Source organism: Abramis brama, assembly GCF_963993115.1.
Source record: "Abramis brama genome assembly, chromosome: 18".
NCBI classification, from domain to species: Eukaryota; Metazoa; Chordata; class Actinopteri; order Cypriniformes; family Leuciscidae; genus Abramis; species Abramis brama.
In genome coordinates, this window is record NC_139980.1 from 26,260,305 (window position 1) to 26,286,833 (window position 26,529).

The following is a 26,529-nucleotide window of genomic DNA, read 5'->3' on the forward strand; positions in this document are numbered from 1 at the left end:
GGAATCCCCCTAATCTGTGGCTGATTAAGCCCCTCTGCACAGAAACCATATGAAGGCCATATTTTCATAAGAGCATAATGTTTATTTGACTTGCCCCACCCTTATTATTTCTCTGCCGATTATGAAAATAAGCCCCCTGACACATGTCTAGGGAAAGGAAAGTCGTCAAAACAGCATGTTTAAATCAACCAAATTTGGACATGTGTTTTTCATATGCTTTATTTACTTGTTCCTAGTGATGAAATGTTAAATTGAAGTTTTACCTTGTTATTAAATGTTGCTGATGCAGGCAAATATATATGGCGCTAACCTCTAAACTGTGTTTTACTGTAATATAATATTTTGCAAAATTCAGTCTGCCCAGGGGCTTTTAGAAACATTATGAATCTGGGATTGATGTTAAATTTCAAATGGAAGAACATAAATGTGAAATAAATATTTCACAGTTTATTGAAATATCATGGTTTTTTTTTGGTTTTATTTATTTATATTCATCACTCATTTTGGGGTGTCTTAGGGTTCAGCTCGCAGTTGATTGAAATTGGTTCCGTGTCATGACTGCTCTCATCAACTTATTCCAGGGTTTTGATGGGGGGAAAAAGTGTGTAACTCAAATCAGATCACATTAAAAGGTCACTTGTATAATAGATTAGGATGATAAAATTCCACAGGTCCAAATTTCACATTTTTATGTAGTGTTTGTTTCACTGTGCTGCCAAGCATCTCCTTAGTTACAGGAAATTGTGTTGGTACTTTCAGATTGAAGCCACTTCATCAAAGGCTTGACTGGCAATGAGAGTCATTTGTTCCATGATTTGTATTCATGATAAAATTATGCAAGAAAATGCTGTGAACACGGGCATCTTTTCAGCACTGAATGGGATAATGTGAGAACACAGAAAAGCCTGATTAGTACTGGCAGCAGACGGTTCAGAGCTCCATTAGTTGTGAAAAAATGACTCTAGGAAGGAAAACTTCATTCTGAATCGCATTAGTTTTATCAGTACTCCCAGAACAATGGCTTTTTAAAAAAATCAAACTTTTTGGGCACTTCACAAAAGCTTAATTTTGACAGTGCGATGCATGAACATATCCGCTTGTTTTTTCTCCTTACTTTAGATGATGAGTTTGGCGCCGAGGGTGGTGGTCCTTCACAAGCCCCTTACGATCCACCCCAATCCCAGCCTTCTTTCCACGGCCATCCATCAAACCAACCCCCAGCATCCAATTTCAGTAATATTCAGATACCTCCTGGGTCTCACGCCCCAGCCAATACACCTGCAGATATTCCCCATCCAGAAGGTAAGCTGGCTGAGCTTTAGTGTAATTATTACTTTACAACCATCTGCCAAGTTTCCAATATACAATACTGTTCAAAAGTTTGGGGTAGCCATAAAAAAAAAAAGAACTTTTATTCAGAATGGATGCATTAAATTGATCAAAAGTGACAGTAAAAAAAAAAAGTGACAGTTTTTTCTTTCAAATGAATTAAACTTACTATTCATCCAAAAATTCACAAAGTCTGTCTGTGTGTGTGTCTGTTAACCACATATCTCTCGAAACCGTTAGTCCGATGGATTTCAAATTCGACAGGTGTCTTGCCACGGGCACGAGTAAGTGCAGTGCCAAGTTTGACGTTGTTTGGATGAGAAATGCTAAAGATATCGTTAAATATATCATTTTTAAAAGGTTGTGGTTTAAAAATAAACATTCTGACATTAGAGGGTTGTATCGGTCAAAGAAGCCCCAAGAAGGTTGTGGTTTAAAAATAAACATTCTGACATAAACACTCTGTCAGCTACACTGTTTACTTCTGAATATTATAGTTTGGTTCCAGAACGTGATAAATCCATTTTGATTAATTTGAGTAAAAATGTGTTTTCTTTACCAAGAAAGTGGCAAGATGAAAACCACTATTTTCTGTTTCAAACTTTCACATCATAAAAAATTCAAATCCAGATTTGGATTTTCAAAGATCTATTATAAAAACGGATTATTTTCCCCCAAAAATGCAATAAATTCATGACACTTTTTTTTCAAAATGCTATCATATTGAAACTGCTGAAATCAGCCATCACTAAGAAATATCTCCTGAACTTTTTTGACGGCGATCAGCTCACAAAAACTGATTTTGCACGGGCACTTTGCACTGCTCCCTGAATCGACGCGCTTATTCATTTGTGGATGTTAACTGAATCTGTAAGTCAGCTATGCTGTTTACTTCTGAATATTATATTTCATTCTGGTGCGCTTAAAGTTATCGCTACTGTGTAATAGTAGTCTATGCTATTCACCAACTAAACATATCCTATTCAATGCGTTCACAGTCTCTTACACGGGCATCATTTGTAGTAGCCTATTCACAAACTGTTTCCTCAAGCATAGCGTTTTTTCGGAGTTCACTGTGTGCTTTCTACCATGCACAAATAAAAATGTCACTGAACTTTTGCTGTGTAATTGTAACAATGAGCACTCAAACACACCAAACCAACAATTACTAAAAACAAAAACTGATTTTGCACAGGCATTTTGCACTAGTAGTTTTTAAATTGTAATTATATTTCACAATATGACTGTTTTTACTGTATTTTTGATTAAATAAATGCAGCCTTGGTAAGAGCAAGAGAATTCTTCAACAAAAAAAAATTAAAGCTTATGAACCCCAAACTTTTAAACTATTTCAAGGGCTGTTACTTGTTTATGGATAGCCATGCATTTGATAACTAACTTTAAAGTATTTGAGTATATTTGAGTATTTGCTCTATTTGTGTGAGCAAAGCAGCAGAAGATGTCAGAATGAATCACTCTAACACTGATTGTCATTCAATAACTCTAATCCCTTGACTTAAACATACAGGTTAATTAGTATTTCTCAGAGTGCTGGGATAGAGCTGTAGTGTGTTTGCATTTATATTTCCCATTCTGGTTTCCTGTTTTCCTTTTAAAGAGCAAAAAGGTAGGCTGAGGGTCCCCATGAGGGGCATGTTTCCCTTGGTAACTGCTGTCCTATGTGATTAGTACCTCAGCTTCCAGAAACGGAAATGACTAATCTGCAACATGGCACCCCACATGCAGCCACTTAATTTGATCATGCATTGCATGTACTCACTTCCTTGCTCGTGTGTTTGACTCCATGTCAGCTCTCGGACTCTTTAGATGAAACCAAATTGAACATGGTTTTCATATGTAGCTTTTGTTCTTTTTTCCCTAAGGAAAGATTATGCTCAGCCATAGCTAATAGCTAAGCCTATCTAACTCTGAATCAATTACAGTGGTGGACTAGTTAATTCGTCCATTACAGTTTTTCATCATCCTATCAGCCATGATTGCAAATGCAAAAGTGCATTTATGTTTATGATTAAATGAACTTTTTCACTTCTTTTGGAGCAGCACAGCCCATCAAACCAGTGCCTGTACCACGAGCCATGCCAGTGGTCGATCCTTCGCTTCTAAACAATACCCAGGAAGGTAAGCTTTTTGTGTGAAGACAACTCTTTACTGAAATCCAATCTCACCGAACCTGGCAAATAATCGTGACAGAAAGAATAGGACCTCATTTCACCAACATGATTGATCTCATTTTCTGCTCAAATGGGCAGAGGAAAAAGCACACATTGCACTGGCTTTTCTAAATAAATTAATGCTTTGTGGAAAGCAGATTCACGGTTTTGGCTTTCCAAAACGGAACGACCACAGACGAAGCTCAAGATGACATTCCCTCACTACCATTCACTGTGTCACTGGAATGCACCTTTAATAAGAATTAATGCTGATTGTGTCCAAAGCTAGTGTTGGTATTCAGTCTGCCAATTAAATAATTTGGCTGAGTGAGGTCATTTCTGACTGCCCTTTATTGTTGCAGTTGTCGGAAATAGAGCAGATTGAACGATTTGCAGTGCAAGATGCAATTTGTCCAGTTACAAATTTGAGATGACAAAAGTTACTTTTCTAACCCAAACCAGTCATGTATACATTGACAACAGAGTATCATTTGATATTGTTTTGGCTAATTGAAGTCTGTCTGCTATCATAACAGGTGCCCAGATGGGGACAAATAAGGAAGACAATACATAAATATTGGTCATCATTAATATTGCATAGAACCACGTAACAAAAAACATCTATAACCTCAATATGAAAAGTTTGCAATGTCATACTGCAAATTGCTTTTCTCATCCTCTCTTAACCGTCTGGGTCTTTCCGGGACAACAGATTGACCATGACATTGTCTAATTGGTTTGAAGGGAAAGTCTGTGCCTCATAAGACACTAATTGGGCATGTGAAACATGGCTCTGAATGTGAGGTGTTGATTTAGGGGTCGTCCTTGAAACCAGGGATTAAGGTGCCGATATACTTCAAGCGAAATCGAAGAATGAACTGATGTGATTTTCATTTCGGACAAAATCAGGCCGAAACTATGTTCGTTTTGGGAGTTTGAAACAGCTTGCCAAAGCGAACTCTCTGGAAAAGTGGCTTATTACTTCAATCCAGTTTCACTGACAGTCTATCATGTCCCCTTTAAACTTATTTAATTCAGTTAGTTGCCAAGGCAATTTTTTTTCTTTTTTTTCTTTTTCAATGACTGAATATTTTAATTTTAGTTAACAATAACAACACCAAATCTGATTTGGTTGTCGGTTTAACATTAGTTAAGTTAATAAGAAAAGTAACATAGGATAATATGATACTATATAAACTAGGGCTGGGAATCACTGGGTACTTCACGATACGATACGATACGATACGCGATACATTGTTCACGATACCGATAATATCACGATATGGCGATACTGCGATAATCGATATATTATCAGTAATAACTCACAATATATCATGTTTTAAGAAATAAAAAGATTTTTTTTTTTTAATTAGGAAAATGAATCTCCATTTATTTTTTTTGGATGAAACACAATAACAAAAACAACTTGTGTCTTATCAGTTGCAACAAAACAGTCACAGACACTATTTTTGTTTTGCTCGCAGATGATTTTTTTCACTCGGGAGAAATCGAGTGGAATCAGTGATGCTCGCATGGTCGCGGCTCCGAGCCGAGTACGTCACGAGCACCTCCCGACCTCCCGATAATTTTTAAACATGTTTCGGCCCGATTTTTACCAGCTGTCCCCTATTGCCAAATCATACACAACCACGTCGATGGGGCTATACCTCAGTGGCAGCAACCATACAGCGTGCGCATACACTGTCACTGTCACACACACACACACACACTTTTCTCTCTCTCTCTCTCTCTCTCTCTCTCTCTCTCTCAAGTTTTTATGTTGAAAGGAATGGCTAATGTTCTCTGCTTTTCAACAAATCATTTGCACACACATTTATGTCATTTTTCTATCTGAAGCTTGCCTGCATGCATGCAACATGACGGTCTCTGTGTTTAGCGCGAAAGCTCACGTGATTGCTGCCAGCTCGGGATAAAATTCATGCAGGACAGTCGTCCCATGTACCAGCAACGTGTGCAATATCTCACGACCTCCCGAGTGTCCGAACTCGCACCGTGTACGCCCGCCCTAACGGCTTTTAAGATAGATACTTGGCAAGAACGCATCGAGAATCGATCGCGGGAGTAAATATCGCGAGATATCGCCATATCGATATTTTGCCACACCCCTAATATAAACTATATGCGCTGGATACAGATACAGAGTTCTCTTGTGGCTCATGCAGAGTCTTCACACAGACGAGCACTTCAATCTCTCACTTAAAGCAGTTGTGGATACTCGGTGAAATCACAAAACAAAATGCACACAAACGTGTCCCTGGTCTTGATATACAATCACTGATGAACATATTCGGTTTTGATGAGAAAAAAAAACGATACAGGGGTGGATTAGAACCCAGAACCTCTGACACGCTTCTACCACTAGACCATTAAGGTACACAAACAAATTTTGCGGATCTATGTATTTATTTACGTGAAAAATCTCAACACTAACAATATATTGTATTATAGTAGATGTAAGACTGAACATTAAACATGAGGTCTATGTCGATAAATTAAATCCAATGTACTATTGAAATTGATTTCTGGACATAGTAATGTTAATTTTTTTCTGCAATTGTTATTGTACATGTATTGTAAATATTTCTGATATACCATTGTATTAGCAACCCCTCCCCCCCACACATACCTGTCCCACCCACTTTATAAAACAAAGTTATGCCACTGATGGTAGTGTAAAATATTTTATCCTTCTGAAACCTTATGCTTTATTATGCTTTTATAAATCAATTAAAAGTAATTCATTTAATGAATTTAAATTCCTTTTCTAAACCCATGTTCATCCAATCCCTATTTTTCAGAGTAGTTACTGGTGATCAATACTTGGAGGGCAGTGATTAAGAAGACAGCAAACAAGCTTATACACTGATATGCCCCCGAGACTACCTTCACCAAACAATAACAAACCTATTATTAAATATAGCTCCAAGCAGCCATTATTGGGGCCAAGAGCAAAGAAGACGATAAGACATGCCAACATGTCTGGGAGTGTCAGACCAACTGCAACAAGGAGCAATTAAAGACATTTTAAAGATGCATTTAGGCAAAATGGCTGAAAAATCATATATATTAACTAAAAATATGATTTAATGGATTATCACTTTCGACCAATAGGTGGCATAGTTACAACATTTATGTGGTGTGGTCAGAGTGAGGTGACAATGACACATACAAAGTTTGGTGTCAAAATGTCAAGATATTGCAGAGATAAAGCCTGAATAGTTATTTAGGCAGCATGCCTACGAAAACGGAATCCATAACTTTTAGTTTGCACGGTCTAGAGATGATACGATTCGATTTTGCTGAAAATAGGACAAACGGTCTAGAAGAAGTTTGAAAAAGTAGGTTTTAAAGAAAATAAAGATGGCGGACAGGAAGTTTGACTGACTATGGCAAAATTGATATCTATGTTTTCGGCATAACCCAGGGAATCTATTAAGACCAGTGTCATTACAATAGGCAAATTTATTCAAAAGCTATTAGAATTTTTGGAAATTTCGTTATCACTTTTTTACCACAAAGTGGCGCTGCCCTGAAACTATACGTTCATGCGTTTATAAATACAGCATTTTGGTACAAAATTAAAAATGGCCGACGCCAAAAATGGTCGCTATTGAATAATTGGATATCAGTCGACTCAGCATGACGCCCTGAATCTAATGAGACCACTTTTATGATTTTTGGACACACCGTTCAGAAGTTATAAGCAAATATAGCCTATTTTCATATCTCCAGACCAGTAGGTGGCGCTGCGCCGAAACGCAGCATGTAGCCTCAGGTCATGCTTGTGATGACATGTACCAAGTTTAAATAAACCAAGTCATGTACCAAGACGATAAAGCATTGCCGAGAAGACAGCCTTGTGTCCAATTTGGGATGCTCTACGTCAATTTCATTTGCGTGTTATTCGATAACCGTTGAGTTTATCAAAAAGCTTTTGATAACTTTTTGCCAGCATAGTCTGAAGATGATCTGATTTGATTTTCATAAAAATCAGAGCAACGGCCTAGGAGGAGTTTGAAAAGGTAGTTTTTTTTGGAGAATTCAAAATGGCAGACAAATTTTCTTAATGGAAAATGATGTCATAGGGTGCAATCGAATCGTCTTGAGCTAGGGAATACATAATTTTGTTTCTAGCCCTTATGAGGGATTGAGTTAGAGACTGCAAATTTGCTATGGTGACAGTTCAGACTATCCTCTATCAGGAAGAAGAAGAAGAAGAAGAAGAAGAAGAAGAAGAAGAAGAAGAAGAAGAAGAAGAAGAAGAAGAAGAAGAAGAAGAAGAAGAAGAAGAAGAAGAAGAAGAAGAAGAAGAAGAAGAAGAAGAAGAAGAAGAAGAAGAAGAAGAAGAAGAAGAAGAAGAAGAAGAAGAAAATCCTTACGTCACTGGACCTGTTCTTACAAGCAGTCATGTCTAAAGTCCTAATCAAGCTAGTCTTCAAACCTGCTTCTCCAACCAAAGAGTAACTTTCTAAGCAAGTCCTCAAATGTTAAAGTCATTCTAATACAATCTTTGGTTATGCATTCTGCATTCTTTTCGATTGATCAGCATATAAGTAGATTCATATTTGTAAATATATCACATAAGATTGAACCAGTGTGTGTCCCAATGAAACTTCTGTTCCACATTTCACCCCCTCTACAGCCAAAGTCAACCAAGGTCATAACATTACCAGTATTTTAACTTGTTGAAATGTTCTTGAAGTCGAGCATCTCAGTTGAGACAGCTCTGTGGTTATAGTCTGCGTATACTTTAGTAATCGAGGTGTAAGCAATGCTTTTGAATGAGACAAAAAATGTATTGTGGTTAAATATTAATACTGGAGAGGAGACAGGATCTAGAGATCTTTTTTAGGTTCCCAGAACTGCTGTACCTTAAACTGTTTTGAAAGCTCTCAAGTGTTTTGGTGGTCGTCTCTGTCCAGTTCATTATTTTGTTCCCACATTATGGATTCAGCTCAAACTGTCACTCAGAGTGTCATTGTGAGAGCCAGCGTAGTTTACATTGTGGTAAAGGCATTTGTGCACCATGACTATAATATTTCAAATGCCTGAAGTTAAGTATTCATAAACTAGCCCAACCTCAACTCACCCTATAATTTAATGTGCTGTTGGCCACTGGAGAGACATGCATGTGTGAAATGGGTGCTTTGCTTTTCCAGAATTTTCCCCTGGGAATCATTTAAATAATTTAAATAGTATATGTATCTGTCTCACATTATATTTATATCATTTATATATTCACTATTATTTTATAGCTAATGTACACTACCATTCAAACGTTTGGGGTCATAAATAATTTTCTTATGCTCACCAAGGATGCATTTATTTGATCATAAATACAGTAAAAACTGTAATATTGAGAAATATTATTACAATTTAAAATATAATTGAATTCCTGTGATGACAAAGCTGAATTTTCAGCATCATTACTCCAGTCTTCAGTGTCATAAGATTCTTCAGAAATCATTCTGATATCCTGATTTGATGCTCAAGAACATTCTTTTTTATCATTGTTGAAAACAGTTGTGCTGCAACTCTGTCACTTGATACATTTAATTCACCCTTAGAGAATACAACTAATAATTTCTTTTGCTCTTTACAGGAGACTTGCGGCTCACACCAGAAGACTTTACTCGGGCTCAGAAATACTGTAAATATGCAGGCAGTGCACTGCAATATGAGGATGTGGGCACTGCCGTCCAGAATCTGCAGAAGGCCCTGAAGCTTCTAACCACTGGCAAAGAATGAAACCATTGTGCTTTCCCCCTTAAAACCACTTTATCAGAGATCTGGCCCAGATGAACTGAAAAAGGGCCATTTCCCCAGCCCCATCTGTATCAAAAAGAGACACTCCACAGGACACCCCCACATCACTCAATACAACATCTGTTTCAGTCATATTGGATGTCAATAGCTTTTCATTACTAGACCAATGAGACAAAGATGCAATACTAAAAAAATCAGGTGCATGTGAAAAGACCCTTTCAAATTCTGAAGAGTTAATACATATTCATGGTTTGAAGTTTTCTGGCTTCGCAACAATTTGGTTAGATATGCATGGACATGACAGTATGTCTCAAGATATCTATTAAACAAGAACTCTCATCTTTACCTCAGACTCTCTGAAACATGAGCATTAGAGTGACTTTGCCCTTAACTAATTTTACTACATTCTGTTTACTCCTTTGTATATGCTTAAGGTGGAAGGATTCTGCAGTCATTTACTTAAGTTTTCTGTGTTATGATCAACAATAAATCTTTTTTTTTGACTCTTATTTGACTTATTTTTTCCTTTGTATTATAATCCTTAATGAAAAATGTATTCTTTATTTTGCTTTTTGGTGCTTGAGTATTAAATAGTCATTATATGCTGCTAAATAAGGTGTATGCATTACATTATGTAAACAATAAGCATTAAGCACATGCAGTCAGGAAATGAATGAGGATTATAATAGTGTTAACTGGCTTCTACAGATAGTCTTAAATCAGTCAATTAAAAGGCCAAATCAGTTGGATCCATTTGTGCAGTTTATTTGACTAGATTAAATTAGAAAGACTGGTATTTTCTCCTTCACTGTCATTAATGCTTGGTACTTTGTTCATATTTGAATTATTCCAGATGCCAGTAACAGTAAGAATCTGACACAGTAAGTATTCCTGCAGATTAAAATATGAGTGTGATATTGCATTTCAAAGGCACTGAGTTTAGTTACATTATGATGGGTAATAAAAAATTAAAAAAAATTATTATTATTAGGCACAACCCATTTAGCCATATGCATGAATGAACTTGGTCAATTCAGTGTGCATGTGCCGGAAGCAATTAAGTACAATAGATAGTTCCTGTTGTTTTCTGCCCAATTTGTGATTCTTGCGGTTGAATTAGCGGTGCCACTGTTTTCCTCTCTCTCCACTGTTTAGCCTGAAGTGTAATAGAAAGGGCATTGACTGAGCTATCACTGCATGCATCTGCATTTGCCTGAATCCTTTCCTGCCTCATTGCGGATGCAAATGATCATCACCTGGGATTTTCCATCCTTACCTGTCTTACTCCTTTGTACTCAGGTTTAATTGGCTCAAGTGAATTTACAAAGTAATATATTGCTTCTGATCAAATCCATCTAGGAGTGCATAACCATTGACATACAGAGGACGGTTAAACCCTAATGGCTTTGTCTTTTAACCTTTTAAAATTAACCTTAAATTCTGAGTGACGACATTCTTCAGATTCTGTGACTTTGTAATCTCTCTTTAGTGTTTTAAAGTGTGTTTAAGGGTATTGACATTGACGCACAGATAAAGTTTATTACTTGATCACTATCAGTGCTGTGGGAAGCGAGAACCCGGTTCATCTTTTTTCTCCTTATAGCGTTATCATTAAAATTGACCATGTTTTGCATTGGCTATTGAGCAAAATAAGTCATTTTTGAACAGCAAAGCATTTGGAAGGATTATACAAATCCTAATTTCTGGCTCTTAAGTTGTTTTAAGTTCAAAATCTTCAGGCAATGTCCTGTGTTATGGTGATAAAACATCATTGTGGCTGTAAATCTCAATACTAAACAAAACATAAATGTAGCAAGCCTATAATAAATGTCCATGTTATTGTCTATGGGTTCTCACACCCACAATATATCAAAACATAACAGTCCCCACAGAGAGACACTATCTGATTCAAAGAAAGAGGCAGGCTCTTCATCCAAATAAACTATGACAATATTTGTAGTGTTATCATTCATACATCAGCTCACAGGCTTGTAGTAAACAGGAATTGGTTACAACTACATAACCTGAAATTTCTGTAGAGCATGAAATTTGACCTGAGCGCTAAAATGTAAGTATCTGAGGTACATGCAAATACAGTTATCCGACTTGTAGGAACTATCTAACTGGAAGATCTTCTCTGACGTTGAAAACAAAGTAGATAGCATGGGTTACTGAGGACAAAATCATTTTTACAGTTGTTTTATAATGTCTTTAACAAATTAATAAGAAGTAATAATTTGTTAATGAAAATATAAGTATGAAATTAGTAATAGTCATTTAAGCACAAGCAGATTGTTTTAATGTGTTTATTACTGTATGTATTTATTTGCAAATGTAAATTTGCCTATATTTATATATCTTACAAGACAAGTGTTGGATATAATGATGTACTAATTGTATATCATGTAAAATTTCTCACATAATTTTTGTTTGGTTGAGTTTAAAATTGTGCAAAATAACATACAAAAGTATATATATATATATATATATATATGTGTGTGTGTGTGTGTGTGTATGTATGTATGTATATAGGCTATATATATATATATATATATATATATATATATATATATATATATATATATATATTTGTAGCATTTCTGTATAGAATGTGTGCATGTGTATATAGCCTATATTATATAGCATATTGTGTGTGTGTGTGTGTGTGTGTGTGTGTGTGTGTTTAGCCTACTCTATCGACATAAATAAATAACTGCGCGTTTTTTTTATATCCAAAAGTATAAATATAAAGATGTGAGTATAAATAAACATAATTATGTGTCACTTTTAATTAGACATTGTTATTTGCTGCTAATTTCATATTTAATCCCAATGAGTACCAAGAACTAATACAACGTAGGCTATTCATATTTTATTTATTTATTATTTTACGGGGTCTCCTCGGGATTACTCTTACTGTAGGGTGGGGCTCTGTTGAGAACTGCCTCCAGCGGTTGGACAAGAACAGTTTTGTCTAGTAAACTCTTGTTAACGCTTTAACCAGCATCTGTCTGCTCGGAGAACAGGTTCATCCATCCAAAATAGATATTACACTTGGTTTAAGAATATCTCCGATTATGAAATGTTTTTGCTAAGCATTGGCGTGGCGCGTGAAAGTTGATGGTGGGCTGCCTCTCAAAGTTCTCTTAAAGTTGTTCAAACAGGAGAAGAGATAGGCTATAATGGTTCTTCAACGAGACGAGCTTCAATGAAATAATGTAAGCAACTTTTCTTTAACTTCCTGTTTGTTTCTTTGTGAAATGGGATATTCGGACTAAGTTATATCTAATATAAAAAATAGCCTAGGCTATATATATTTTGGTTTTCACTATTTAACGTTCGCTGGCAATAACTGATTAGGTAGTTTTTGTGATAATAGAATTTGACCAAAAGGAGATTGGCATCCTTTGAAAAGTTCAAAATATCTTCTAAAATTAATCGTAATAATAATACAATTAGAAACAGTGATCCGTGAGACAGCTGCGTGTTTTACCTATTTATTTTGATTGTCAACTCATAAATGTAAAGCGCATATAATCTTGTTTGTTTGTTGGTATAATAGGTGTATTGTGCATATTTTTGTTGCACTTTACTTACTGTTTTGACCAGTGAAGTGAAATATCCATGGCCCAAAAGAATGGGTGTCGCATTACAATGTTGGTGGGCAGATGAATTGCTTATTGGACTTTTAGATGGCCGCAAATAAAACTGTAAACAACTAAATAGTATTTAAAATGTCTACGTCTAAATTATAGCTTCCACTCATAGTCTGTCTTTCTTGCCTGCCTACACGTATAGGCTACAGCGTTTTTGGGCAATTAGACATTTGATGCCCGACTGTTAACTTGATTTTAAGTCACAACCATGAAGTATATAATGTGGAATTTCTTATGTCATTAGATGAGATGACCTCATGTCAGAAAAAAAAAGTGAGGATAATAAATATTCAATTTACCCGTAGTGTTGACAGCTGTGGTGTTTCTGAAGTTAATAATCTCTTAAAGCCTTGCTGTATTTTCAGTTACTTCTAAAGGTTTCACTTTGTAATTCATTAGGGGTTGTTATTAATGCATTTTTTTTTTGGTAAAGTTTTATATTTCAAATTTCCAAAGCTTTAAAGTATATATTACTATTCCTATTATTATGCATTATGATTTTTGTGAAGTCTAAATGAATACCAGAAGGCACTGTTTCTGCTTTTCCAACTCATTATTTGCCATGATGAATCAAGTTCTTTATGCTGTTTGCAGGGTCCACTGAGTCGCTGACCCCATTCATGTGTATTTACATACGCTTAGAGGAGCGTTCTGAACATTATTCATATGTTCTATAATTTCATGTATTACATGAATTTTATATAATGGTCTTTTAATAAATGGCCTCATTCTGATCACTGTGGCGACAAATGCTCCAACTTACAGAGTTGCTGTGAGGCTGTTTATTTAAGGCTGAAAAATATGTAGTAACATTCTGATTTGTAACAATGATTTATTTCAGGGTGTTGACTTACATTCCTCTTAGATAAGATTCTCTTCTCATTTAAAGGGATCGTGTCCCTTTAAATGATATTATTCCACCATTGTGGCCTGCTAATGAATGCAATTGATGGCATGTTGTGGTTGTTTAATAAAATATGAATTCAGGGCCCTATCTATTGTTCTGCTGGCTGAACTTCGCTAAACTGCACTGTGGGCTGGAAATAGAGATCTCCATTATCTTTCGACAATGGTTGTTGAAATGAAACAAGATCTCGGGACCTCACACAGGATCTTGTAACTTCACACATTTCTAGTCTTGGCAACGAAAGCTTACAGACTGAGGTGTTATTAACCATAGTATCAAATGAAGCATTGCGATAATCTCATTATAACATACTCTGTCCCAGATGGAGGGAATTTTCCATCCATTTGTTATAATGAAGACATTTATCACTGTAATCCTAATGTAGATGAACAATGCCCAATCAAACATATAATGTCTTCATCATAACTTATGAGGTCTCTAGTGGTTATCATCTCCCACTGGAATCTTCATTTTCCATGAACTTCTCATAATGCCTCAACAGAACTTGTCTTCTTGGAAGCAGATTTCAGACCAGGGGTTGTTTATTAATGTCCCCAATTTCAAATTTTGTTGTGAAATCACAGATATGTGCAGTTGATTCATCTGAGATTGATTTTATGGATTAGTGTTGCATGCTTTGTAGATTTTCTAACTAAGGTTTTACAGCTTGATGCAGAAGGAGAACCGTTTTAAGTACTTTTTATTCTTTAGTTCTATGGAAAACCATACATTTTCTGATGCTTCAAAGAGCTCGGAAACCGATATTCTGAGATATTTTTCATAGATCAAGAATGTTTTTTTAACCACAGCCAACTCAAGAACCCTATAAAGCAAAAAATGTTCTTGATCTATATTACAAATAACCATTGAAGAACCTTTAAGTATGTTGTTTATCTGCTTCTCTTTCCAGTAAAGCCTTGGATTGCTGTTTTTGCAGCTAGCCAACTGTGATCAAAATTTCTCAGAAGCACTATTAAAGCTTTAAAGAGAGCAGGGACACCTGGGCAGTGCTCAGTACAGTCCATTATTGTGGATCTGAAGCACCAACATAGTGATCCATTCTGAACAGCAATCATTGCTTTTAATGTGATGTATAGTATGCTCTATCGTATATGTCAGTATCCTTACCTCTCTTTGAACATGCAAGGACATTGGACATTGGAGTTTGTGTATTTTAGGGTTAAACATCGTTTGATAATTCAGTCACCCTCATGTTGTCCCAAACCGGCATTACTTTATTTCTTCTTGACTTTATCACTTTGTAGAACACCAAAGAAAATATTTTGAAAGTCACTGGAGTTAAATGTTTTTTTGGACCCCATTGACTTCTGTGTTCCACACAGTTGTGAGTAAATGATGACCGAATTTACATTTTTGGGTGAAGTCCTTAAAACTGCGCTAAGAACGAGAGTAGTTTTAAGCATTAACATATTAACATGTTAACACATTTTACATGCATGAGCTAACTGCTCCACTTTAGTAGATAACACACTGAATATAAATGGCTCTCTTGTGTTTTTTTTCAGTCTCTAGTTTCCCGTCGTTCCAAGTTATGCTTTGTAAATAGCGGTGTACCTCTTTTGTAAACCTCACCGTCCGTGATCTTTTTCAGCAAACTTCTTATGGCTGACGTGGGAGAGTGATTAGTCATTATGTAATGGGGCAGCTTTTGGATGGCTGCGGTCACTGTTCTGACAAGAAAAAAATATATATTTCCATGCCACAAATACATAATTTAAACCTTCAAAGTTCTCCCAAATTACAGACGCATGAATAAAGATATTGTACTCCTGTGTGTGAGAGAAAGTGAGAAAAGTGTATGCATGAAGTTTATGCTAGTTGCCGTGTATGAAGTGTTTTGAGTCAGTGACTGAAAAAAACAGAAAGCAACAACAGTTCATGGTGCTATTTGCATTTTGTGCAAGTAAATTCGAACGCGTTTTTTTAAACATCCTTTACGTCAAAAGTTTATCCCGGCCTTAACTGCAGTCCATTTAATGAAACCTCTAATGCAATTGTGGTTTTCATGTATTTACACTATACTAAAATTACATATAAGTAATAAATTAAATTGTGGTTTTGTTTCAAAATTTATTTTGCTTAATCTGATTGGCAGGATTTCGTTCATCAGCGGTCGGTGGTGGAGATGGAAGTTCCAGAATGCTCTCGCAGTTTTCCTGCTGCTGAACTGCTTTTTGACTACAGGTAAAGAGCTCTGCAGATATAAATGTAAAATGTTAAAATGCAAATGTAAGCCGTAGTTTTATTCTGAACTGATTTGATATGTATATTGCTCATCATGCTAATCAACATTGCTTCCATCTCATTAATTCACCTTTTTCTCTCTCTTCAATGCTTTTCAGTTGCTTCCTGGCTTATTTCAGTGATTCTCTTTTCATTTTCTATATGTACATGTTTAAAATTTTCTCTTAGCTTCCTTACATTTGGACTTTTTCACATTTCTTGCTCTTTACCTTTATCATGCTTTTAAAAAATCACCTTTAACATGCTTTTATTGTCCTTTTCCTTGCATTTTGTAGGCTTAGAAATCACAACTGTTATACATGAAAATATCTCAGTCATAAAAAGAAACATACTTTTTTTTTTTTAAAGAAAGAAAAAGCCATAATCAGTTTATAGTTGAATAATGATCCTAAATGTATCAATAAAACATGAGCTCTGTCCGTGTGCATTGGATGGTAAACTGTGTACCGTGGCTGCTTCTGTTTGTTGGCAAGCCATTACGCGCAACATTTGTAGTTGTTTTTGTGAAGCTGACATAATCTCTGTTACGACAGATACTGTTACTGAGATGGAGTTATTATTATTATTATTCAGACATGTTATTAATGATTTCAGCACCAACATGGATTTGCTCTTAACTGGCGGCTCAAATCCTTAATCTGTCTGTTGTTGCTGAATTTAAGTTCCTTGTGAGCTGCATATGAAAAGCATGTGTCTTTTTAATATTAGTCGCATACCGCAGCTCGCCTGATTTGTTCGTACTGTTATATTGGTCCAAGTAGGAACATTTATGGTCGTTGGATGCCTGTCAGAAATGGTTTAGAGCAAAGATCAGATTTAATGCTGGGAATCAGCATCAGGGAAATTTCTAAAGTGCTCTAATAGTTTAAAAAACGGACAACCGAGAGCTAATGCTCTTTCTAAACAATGAAATTCAGTTTATTTACACCACGGCATAACAGAATAATGTTACGCGTAGAAGGCCAACAGCAATTTTTAGCACCATATTAGGATGGTACGCCTCTCATAGGCATTCTAGACCTCAATTAAATCACGCCTACATCAAATGTTGCTCAAACTTGGAAAATTCTTGATGAAATAATTTTTTGATTAGATCTGATTTGTCACATTCTGTAAACAACGCGCACAGACTCTAGATTCCAGACAGGGAATCTTTACTGTCCTAGTGCAAGAGCTCGTTATTAAAACCAGATGTGATTATGGGCTGTGGAGGGAACAACCCCTTTTTGCATAAGTTTACAATATGCTGTTGTTGTTTTTCATACTGAAACCGCAAATGTACACTCGACATGTCACATGTTTGTTCTACGCAACCCTTATTTTTCTGCCATGCTTCATGAGCCAAGGAGCCATGGGTGTGTTTATAGAATTTATTCTCTCTGGATCTTTGTAGAACAGCAGCTCCGTGTTGATCAAGAGCGGCGCGCTTAAGTGATGGACTCAATTAAGGAATAGATCCCCCAAAAACGAAAATGATCTTATTTATTCCATCACCTCATTCCAAACCTTGATTGCTTTTTTCTTCCTTCCATAAAACACTAAATGAGATGCTGGGAAGAATGACCAAGCTTTTTTTTCATCCAAGGTCACTTCACAACAGTGCATTTTATTTTATTTTATTTATTTTATTTACTTTTATTTATAATTTTTTTCCCTGTCATGAATAAGAATACAACTGGTATAATACAGGCATCTGGCATGACAGAGAGGTTAGTAAATGATGACAGGATTTTCATTTTTGGGTGAGCTGTTAATTGACTCTTGGCAGATAAGTGCGGCACACCTGAGGTACAAAGACAGCAGGTAAACTGCCAGGAGAGTGAGAGAAATGAGACCCTTCAGGATTAAAGCTTTCACAAAATGTGACGCTGCTGAAAGGGCTATTTTAATCTCCCGGGTCTTTTTTAGCCTGAGATCCGTGACGTGTATCTGACATTCCATCTTTTGGCATCTTTACTAAGCGGCCTTCTTCTAAAAGGACATTTTGAGATCAAAGCTCTTCTTTTCTCCTGTATAATCAGGCATTCTTTCATTGACCTTCACTTCTTCAGCAGTCACTTCACAACACTGCTAAAATCCCATCAAATCAGCAGCTTATTTGTTTGTTTGTTTAGTTAGTTAGTTAGTTTTGTTCTGTCATGAATAAGATTACAACTGTATTTCCAAAGTGTTGATGATGAAAAATACCAAGAATTAGGACATAAAAAGCTTACACTTTGCTGTTGTAACATATTATTATTTTCCTTAAGTGTTGTTATAATTATTTTTCTCTGCAAGTGTTTATTTCTGTGTATCACTATAGTGCAAGAAAATAATTCAATGGAACGGGTGCGTTTTCCAATTTGATAAAGTGATTTTAAAGATTTTTAAGCATGACTTTTATAAAATTTTAAAGTCACCATGAAACAGAAGTTGTGACCGACTTTACTTCAGTATTGTGACATACTTTCCGAGTGAAACGGAATATTGAATGAGATAAATAGAGGGCGTGGCTTGTTTTATCCCACTGGGAATTGATTGGATCGCTGTCAAAGCTCACGGCAGTCTGACAATTGGAGAGGATGTTATACCCAAGCCCTCAAACTGATGTCATCAGAGAAGGAAGGCCATTCTTGAGGGGAAGATTTCAATCAAAGATTACAAAGGCAAAAAATTTGTGAAGCAACTTAGTGAAATTACTAGTCTTGTGGTGAACAATTCATCCAAGTAAATGGGGTCAATTTTGATTGAGTAAGAGTTTTTTAAGAAAAAATAATGTTAATAAATTGCATTGTGCCATCTCAAGTTAAATTAATATATTTGAATATATGTGTGATACAAGGCCGTAACCCTGTCCTGAACACTGGGGTGGGGACCAATTTTTTATAAAGCATAAATAGAACAGTGAAGGAAATCATAATTTTGAACTATTTGCAAATAATATTTGCATTCATTTGCATTAAAATATACTACTTTTATTTGTATGCCTTAAATGTTGAAAACGTAAAACATTTTTATCTAGTCACACTCAGTTAGGAATTACTTGAATCACGTAAGTGCATATTTTCAATTTAAAACGGCCATATTTGAGTTAACATCTGTTAACTCAAATATGACATTACAAGTTACATTATAAGTTCCATTCATATAATTGAAAGGTCCTTGATTTTTTTATCCGAATTTTTTTTTGACGGACGAATGTTTCGGAGGCAGTGTCTAAACGTGATTGACACAACATGAGGTCGTATTTATTTTAAACGTGTGAAAATTTCGGACGAGAATTTCGGACTCAGTGTGCAAGGACCTTAAGAAAAAATCTATAATATTCATTAGTCAAAGTTGTTATCAGGTATTCATTTTTAAGACATTTTTATGTATATGAAAGAGACAAATTATAACCGTTTTGTAGAATTACCCCACTAGTAAGTAAATGACCTTTGATTGGAGTGATCCATGCCTTGTTTTGTACAGTTTGTGCAAATAGGGTCATTAAAAAAAGCAGGTGACGTGTTTGGTCCCTCTGACGCAGTATTGAGATGAACCCGTCCTGGGTGGGATCCAGGATCTGAGCAGCACACGATGCTTTGCCAGGTTAGACCTGTGGCTTCTGTGGCACAGTTGGTCGTGCCTCTTTTTACTGTGGCCCACTCCGACAGCTTTGCACACATCTATAAAACAGCAGGATATTCCAGTAGCGTGATTCCGTCCAATAGTGATTTCAGCCTCTTTCTGCAAAACACTCACAGGCCACTTGTCAAAAGCTGATCCCATTCCTTGCTTGTTCAAACCCCTGGCATGATGGCGGAAAGAATGATCTTTTTTCCCCTCACCTCTTTCTTTGTTTTTGCTGGACAACCGTTACAAATTTTCCACCATTTTCTGTCCCAGGTGTGTCGATGGGGTCTTGTTTGTGGCAGGTTTTGTAGTGACCCAGTTCAGACTGGTTTGACATTCTGATTTGTGTGGTGTATTTGATCCCCCAGAAGGGACCAGAAGAATGCAAATGTGTAGAAACCTTAGCTTACACTTCAATAAAATGGGTCTGCTATACATTTACGAAGTGTTGTTTGCATGTACAATGTCTGCTGGCTTTACACGAGAAATGAAAAAAAAAAATGAGGCAGTTATAAAATGTATTAGAATCTATTTAGTTTAATTGTTTTATGGTTTACAACTACCAACGATACAGCCAAAGATAATTTTGCCTTGGAGCCCTAACACGTAATGTGTTATACTTTATTAAATTCCGAGTAACTCTTCAAATGTTGTTTTTATTACATATTCTGACTAATTTAGTTTCATTTAAATTTGGCTTGAATGCTGGCACAGGGCTATGGGAAGCGAGCACTAGTCTTTCCTAGTGTTTTTTTTTTTTTTTTTCATTAAAAAGTTATCCGTTAATGCTGTTCAATTAGCAAACTCGACCTGAGGCACATAGTAACACTTTTGCAAGAATTGTGTGTTCAATTTAATTGTGTATAGCCCTGTTCGCACTGGATTAGTATTACCTGGTAACCTCTAGTCATTTGTAATAATTGTGGAGGTTGTCTGTGATCTTAATCCCGTGCGAATAGGCTATGTCTGTAATTTGGAGAGTAAAATTTCCCCCGCCAATGACCTACCATATTTCGCTGAACACCGAGGTCCTGTGATAATATTAGTCCCGTGCGAATCGGCATCTCTGTGATTTGGCAGGGTCGTATATAATTTTTTCAAGGTTTTTGTTTCCTTTTCGCTTTTTTATCCATCTTTTGCGAAGAATGGAGTCTGTGTTGGAGTGTTTTGATAGTATTTTTGGCGCTGGGTTATATCGCTATACACCATACAACTATACAATTTGCAGAAAGAGAAAGCTGAAAACCATCAGAAGAGCGAAAACAAAAAGAATGATTAGATGGAGATATGGATGACATGTATAGCAGCATGCGGTAAGGAACATTCTTCTGTTTATGATATTTCATACAGCTAGACCTATAACGACAAGACATTTCCAAGCAATAGCTCAACATCATATCAGGGAGATAAGTCAGTAAATACGAGTAAAACCACAGGCTTCGCTTATCCCGTGCAAATGCGCCACACGAAATTCAGATGTGGGGAGGGTAATTTCTCAATCACACAAGGTCCCCAGATAACACTAATCTAGTGCGAATAGGGCTTATGTCAGTAATTTGTATACAGATGGCTTTTTTAGAGTTCAGTAATGTTTAACTTTCTGCAGTGTATAGCTCCTTAAATTCATAAGAATATTTAAAATGATTTAAAATAAGACCAATAAGCTTGAACATAAGCTAAAACAACAAAATTAAGATAATTTAATTCACCCCTCAACAACTGCTTTGCTTCCTTTGAAGAACCAGGGATCCCAATGCCTTGAAAAACCTGGATATGAGGTAGAAAACTTGTGTAAATTCTTCTAATTCCATGGGCATTTTAATATATTTTATGAATATATGAATAAAGTTTATGAATGAATTAATACATTTTATTATTGTGTCATGTCCAAATAGGACCCATCCCTTTCGGGATTATAAGACACCACAAACCACTTCAAATTATAACATTCACTTCCTGTAGATGGTAACATACTTCACAGTAGGTTAACACATGCATAAATAAATAAAGAAGTACATATATATATATTTCTACATTTTGCCAAGCTCTCTTATCCTTATTATCCAGCAAATCACAAACAACTTGAAGAGCCATGCAATTTATACCAAAAATGTATATCAAATTTGTTAGAGAGTAAACAAATGTCATAATTAGCAAAAATAGTGATAATGGGCATCTTTTGAGTCTGTCAATGCTTTTAGATGTCAGACCACTTCTGACAGAATAAGAGAAGATTAAAGTGTGTGGTTTTGGCATCTTGACAGTTTGGATTGAATTGTAAGTGGTCTGAAATCCAGCCTCTATTTCAACTGTCCACTCTGGTGAGCTCAAGGCATGTAACGACTCAGGTCTCTGAAGAGAGCGCAATCTGTGGTTTAAGTTGTGTCCCCTTTAACAGAAGATCATTTTCCCTTTCTAGGGTGGATGCCCTTTATCATTCTAGTAGAGCAGTTCTCACGATTAAAGTATACTCTAACTTTATTGTTCCCCACCTGGAATCTGTGTAAACCATCAAATCCCAAATTCCCTGTTTCTCCAGAGGTTTGATTACTATACCTGTTAGTTTAAAGCCAACTACAATGAATACTCAAAACAGAATTGTTTGGGGCCATGCCTGAATGTTTTTTTAATGCAAAGAGTTTCAAAAATGTCATGCATGGAAATTCAATTTTTTCACACACATTGTAAATCATTTAAATTAGTTTGTCATTTAACTGTTTGAATTGCTTAACCCTCAGTAATGTTTGTTAACGTACATCAAACTAGCCACTGCATCTTGAGAAGGCTTAATCGCTCAGCGTTGCTCAATTTGCCAAAAAGTGTTGTGCTTTTTGCTTATGTGCTGTTCGGGGCAGCATGAACAGAGGCCATTGTCTCTGAGTCAAGTCTTTTTCCCAGTGTGTTGAAGTCTTTATGTCCGAGAGTCGACTTGAGGGATCTGAATGGGTTATTTCACCCAAAAATGAAAATAATTGTTATCAGTTACTTACCCTCATGTCATTCCAAACCTGTAAGACTTTCATTCATCTTTGAAACACAAATGAAAATATTAATGACATTTTTGACAGTCCCAGCAACTACCACTTTGTTGCGTCAAAAAGTTCATAAAGAGATCATAAAACTAATCAGTATGAATTGAGCGGTTTAGTCAAATTAGTTTTTAAAGAGACTGGATTGCTTTATATGATGAACAGATTTAATTAAGGCTTTTATTCACATATAAACATTCATCAGCGAACATGATGTGTGAGTTGATGAATGTTTAAATGTGAATTAAATCCTAAAATCTGTTCATCACATAAAGCAATCGTGTCTTCAGAAAATTTTGACTTAACTACTTAATTCCTATGGATTCGTTTTTGAAGCGTCAAAGTGGTAGTTGTGCAGACTGTCAATGGAGGGACAGAATCCTCTCAGATTTCAATAAAATATCTTCATTTGTGTTTCAAAGATGAACAAAAGTCTTACGGTTTTGGAACAAGGGTGAGTAAATTATGACAGATTTTTGGTTGAACTAACCCTTTAAAGGGTTTGGTTGGAGACGTTGTTGATATGTCTATCAAATGGTTAAATCGCAGTTCAGGATTTTAGGTTGTCTTTACGGGATCATGACTTCGGATTCCAAAAGTAATTCACTGTATCTCGACCAGCCCTGATATCTTTTCTGATAAATTTCCCTCTCATTTTGTCCCTGTCGATGCACTAACCCGGTGGCTGTCTAAACGCATCTTCCTGTCATCTGATTTCACTCCTGTCCTTGGCCCTTTGCTAATATACCTCTGTCCTTCGGCCATGCAACGTAAAGTGACATATGACCTGTTTGCTTGCAGTAGCACAGAGCTGCCAGACTAGCGTCAGCTGCAATGTGGTACTCACCGACTCCCAGGGCTCTTTTACTTCCCCCTGCTACCCCAGTGACTACCCACCCAGTCAGGCCTGCAAGTGGACCATACAGGCCCCGACCGGCTTTATAGTGCAGATCACCTTCCTAGATTTCGAGCTCGAGGAAGCACAAGGCTGCATCTATGACCGCATCGTCATCAACACTGGCATGAGTGATGCCAAATTTTGCGGCTTAACGCCCAATGGACTAACTCTCAACTCCAGTGGCAATGTGATGGAGGTTTCCTTTAACTCAGACTTTAGTGTCCAAAAGAAAGGCTTCCATATCAGTTACAAGCAAGGTATGTTTATTACATGGCGAGCTCTGCACAGCATGGTTATTTATCTATTGTTTTATTATAAGTTATTTTATTTAATTAATGATCAATTTTAAGGAATAATTTAAATTATTAATAAATATTATTTTATTTAATAATTTCATAAAATTTCCAAAAACTTTTTTGTTTAATAATTTGTATTAATTAATGCTTTGTATCCTGTTATGGTTTATCTCATGCTATTAATTATGTTTTGCTATGGTTTTGTGGCTTCAAAAAAAATTCAGATAATCGTTCCTGACGAGCGTGACAGCTGGAGCACGAAGTTTTAATGTTATGAATAAACATCGGACTTCATAAACAGCAGCTTTATCAAGATTACATTGCTAAACTCTGCCGCTCTGTTTCATATCACAGCTGCTGCAGCATATAGCTTTGCCTTTCACTCTATCGGTATCATCTCATTGTGTTTTTATGACCACAGTCACAAACATTTAATCATATTAAGTTATTTATATTCTGCCCTTCTCTCATTCTCTCAGTCTGAGTTTTCAGCCTGCAAATTGTTTTCTTAATCAGTATTTTTGTCTTGTTTTTCAGAAAAAAAAGAGATTATTCATTTGATTGTGTAAGATAATTTGATTGTGTAAGATTGTTTTCAGATAATATACATTTTAAATACTTAATTTATATGTCATACATTTAGTTTTTTTTTTCTTCATAAACATATGGAAACCTGTTTTCACCTCAGAGTAAATAGTAAAACGTGTACACAACCATTCAATCTTTGGGGTTAGTAAGATTTTTTTATGTTAATGTCAAAGGCTGCATTTATTTGATCAAAAATGCAGTACAGACAGTAAAATTGACAGTAAAAACTGCTTTCTATTTTAAAATATATTGAAATTTAATTTATTCCTGTGATAGAACATTCCAAAAGAACAGCAGTTATTTGAAATAAAGTTAAAACAATTTTTTATTATTATTATTTTAACATGATTTTCTGCGGAATTTTCAGAAAGAGTTTGTGAAGTCACACATTTGTTTCAGCACAGGAAGTTCATCAATTCAGTTCATAGAGGGTGATAAAAATAAAATAAAATTGATATCTATACACTTTTTTTCTAGGTGTAGCTCATTATCCAATAACAAGGGTGCCTACATAAAATGACATGTAGAAATGCGTTCACTTGTTGCAATCAAACAGCACAAACTCCTCCAAAAGAAATAACAACCAGCAATAAATAACCTAAGTAATGAAGTCAGACATGTGGGAACGGACCCATTAAAACCCAGTAGCTTTTACACATAGAGACTGTATTTTCCAGTTTGAAAATGAAACACTTTTGAGATCAATCTCATTAACGTTCAGTGTTTGGCTAACCTGTTGCTTTTTCTGTCATCATTAGATAGAAATAGACATCTGGTTATGTCAGAAAGCATCACAAATATTAGAGTGCAGGGACCTAATAGCACAACAAGAGATGTGTTTTTTCCATTCCGAATTGGTTATGGTTTTTATTGAGCCGGCCAACAGACACAAACTTCGGCCAATTTAAATGAAATGTGTCAGCAAATAGGACTTAAAAGAGGAGTTTTAACATGGCCAAAATAATATGACTTCCCAGTTTGAAAGAAGTTTAATATGCTTGTCTTAGAATGATTTCTTAATATAATGTTCCTGACAACCTTGGATGATTTCAGACATTAATGTTTCTCTTCTTTTCTCATGTGATGAAACGTATTATAAAACAGTTACTCTGTATTAGTTGACTCACGTTTGACTCACATTTAGACTCTTGTCCGGTTTAGCTGGTTTGGAGATCATAAAGAGGTTTGAATGAATGGTTTTCTATCCCACATTAACTAAGTACGTGCATTTGTGTCATGTTTTAATATCTAATGGTTTTTCACTCTTGCAGTGGCAGTGTCACTGAGGAACCAGAAGGTCACAATGCCAAAGAGCAGCAAGAATGCAGTGAGAGTGTCCAATTCAGTCTCCATTCCTGTTCTCACTGCGTTCACTGTGTGCTTTGAGATCGCCCGCACTGCCCAGAAGAGCACAGAGACCATCTTTACCTTGTCTAATGCTCAAGGGACATCCATTTTGGCATTTGAAAAAACAACCAGAGGCATGGAGCTTTTCATAGTCGGTTCCTACTGTTCTGTAAACGACAAAATCACTAGCTCTGATATCACATCCAGCATGAAGCCCATCTGCCTCACCTGGACCAAGTCCTCTGGCTTAGTGGCAGTGTACTTTGAAGGTCGCTATCTAGCCAACATCTGCTCAGCTTCTCTGGTTTACACCCTGCAGGGTGGGGGAACCCTCCAGCTTACAGGAAAAGGGTCAAGCTCGGTCGATGTGGATGATCAGAATTTGGATGGCTTTGTTTACAATTTCCGATTGTGGGATTATGCCATGGCCTCCTCCGAGCTATCTGCCCTCACCTGTTATGATGTAGGTAATGTCGTTGATTGGGATCATCGGTTCTGGACTATACCGGGCACTTACACGCAGACTGACAGCACACTCAGCTGCAGTGAGTATACTGTTTTAGCTATATATGTGGATGCTGGTTTATGATTGATTAATTGTGAAATGTAAGGCGTTTATATGTGACATTGACTGTGCGCATCAACAAAATACGATTAGACTG

General features: G+C 36.1%; 2 protein-coding genes across 16 annotated transcripts in view; both read left to right on the top strand.

Moving 5' to 3' along the window:
* Positions 1-9,796, top strand: part of vta1 (vesicle (multivesicular body) trafficking 1) — a 38,900-nt gene extending 29,104 nt beyond the window's left edge. Inside the window, exons 6-8 of the mRNA XM_084090529.1 lie at positions 1,120-1,302; positions 3,391-3,468; positions 9,124-9,796. Coding sequence (XP_083946655.1) covers positions 1,120-1,302; positions 3,391-3,468; positions 9,124-9,269 — 407 coding nt within the window. The 3' untranslated portion in view covers positions 9,270-9,796. The remainder of the gene's footprint in view (positions 1-1,119; positions 1,303-3,390; positions 3,469-9,123) is intronic.
* Positions 9,797-12,202: 2,406 nt separating this feature from the next.
* adgrg6 (adhesion G protein-coupled receptor G6) overlaps positions 12,203-26,529 on the top strand; it is a 42,648-nt gene continuing 28,321 nt past the window's right edge. For 7 of the 15 annotated variants that reach the window (XM_084091817.1, XM_084091806.1, XM_084091819.1 and 4 more), the window contains exons 1-4: positions 12,254-12,505; positions 15,967-16,055; positions 23,540-23,893; positions 25,792-26,412. In XM_084091817.1, the coding sequence (XP_083947943.1) occupies positions 12,504-12,505; positions 15,967-16,055; positions 23,540-23,893; positions 25,792-26,412 (1,066 nt within the window). In that variant the 5' untranslated portion in view covers positions 12,254-12,503. Of the gene's footprint in view, positions 12,506-15,966; positions 16,056-23,539; positions 23,894-25,791; positions 26,413-26,529 lie in introns of all 15 variants that reach the window. The other 8 variants (XM_084091808.1, XM_084091811.1, XM_084091809.1 and 5 more) reach the window with 4 other exon arrangements.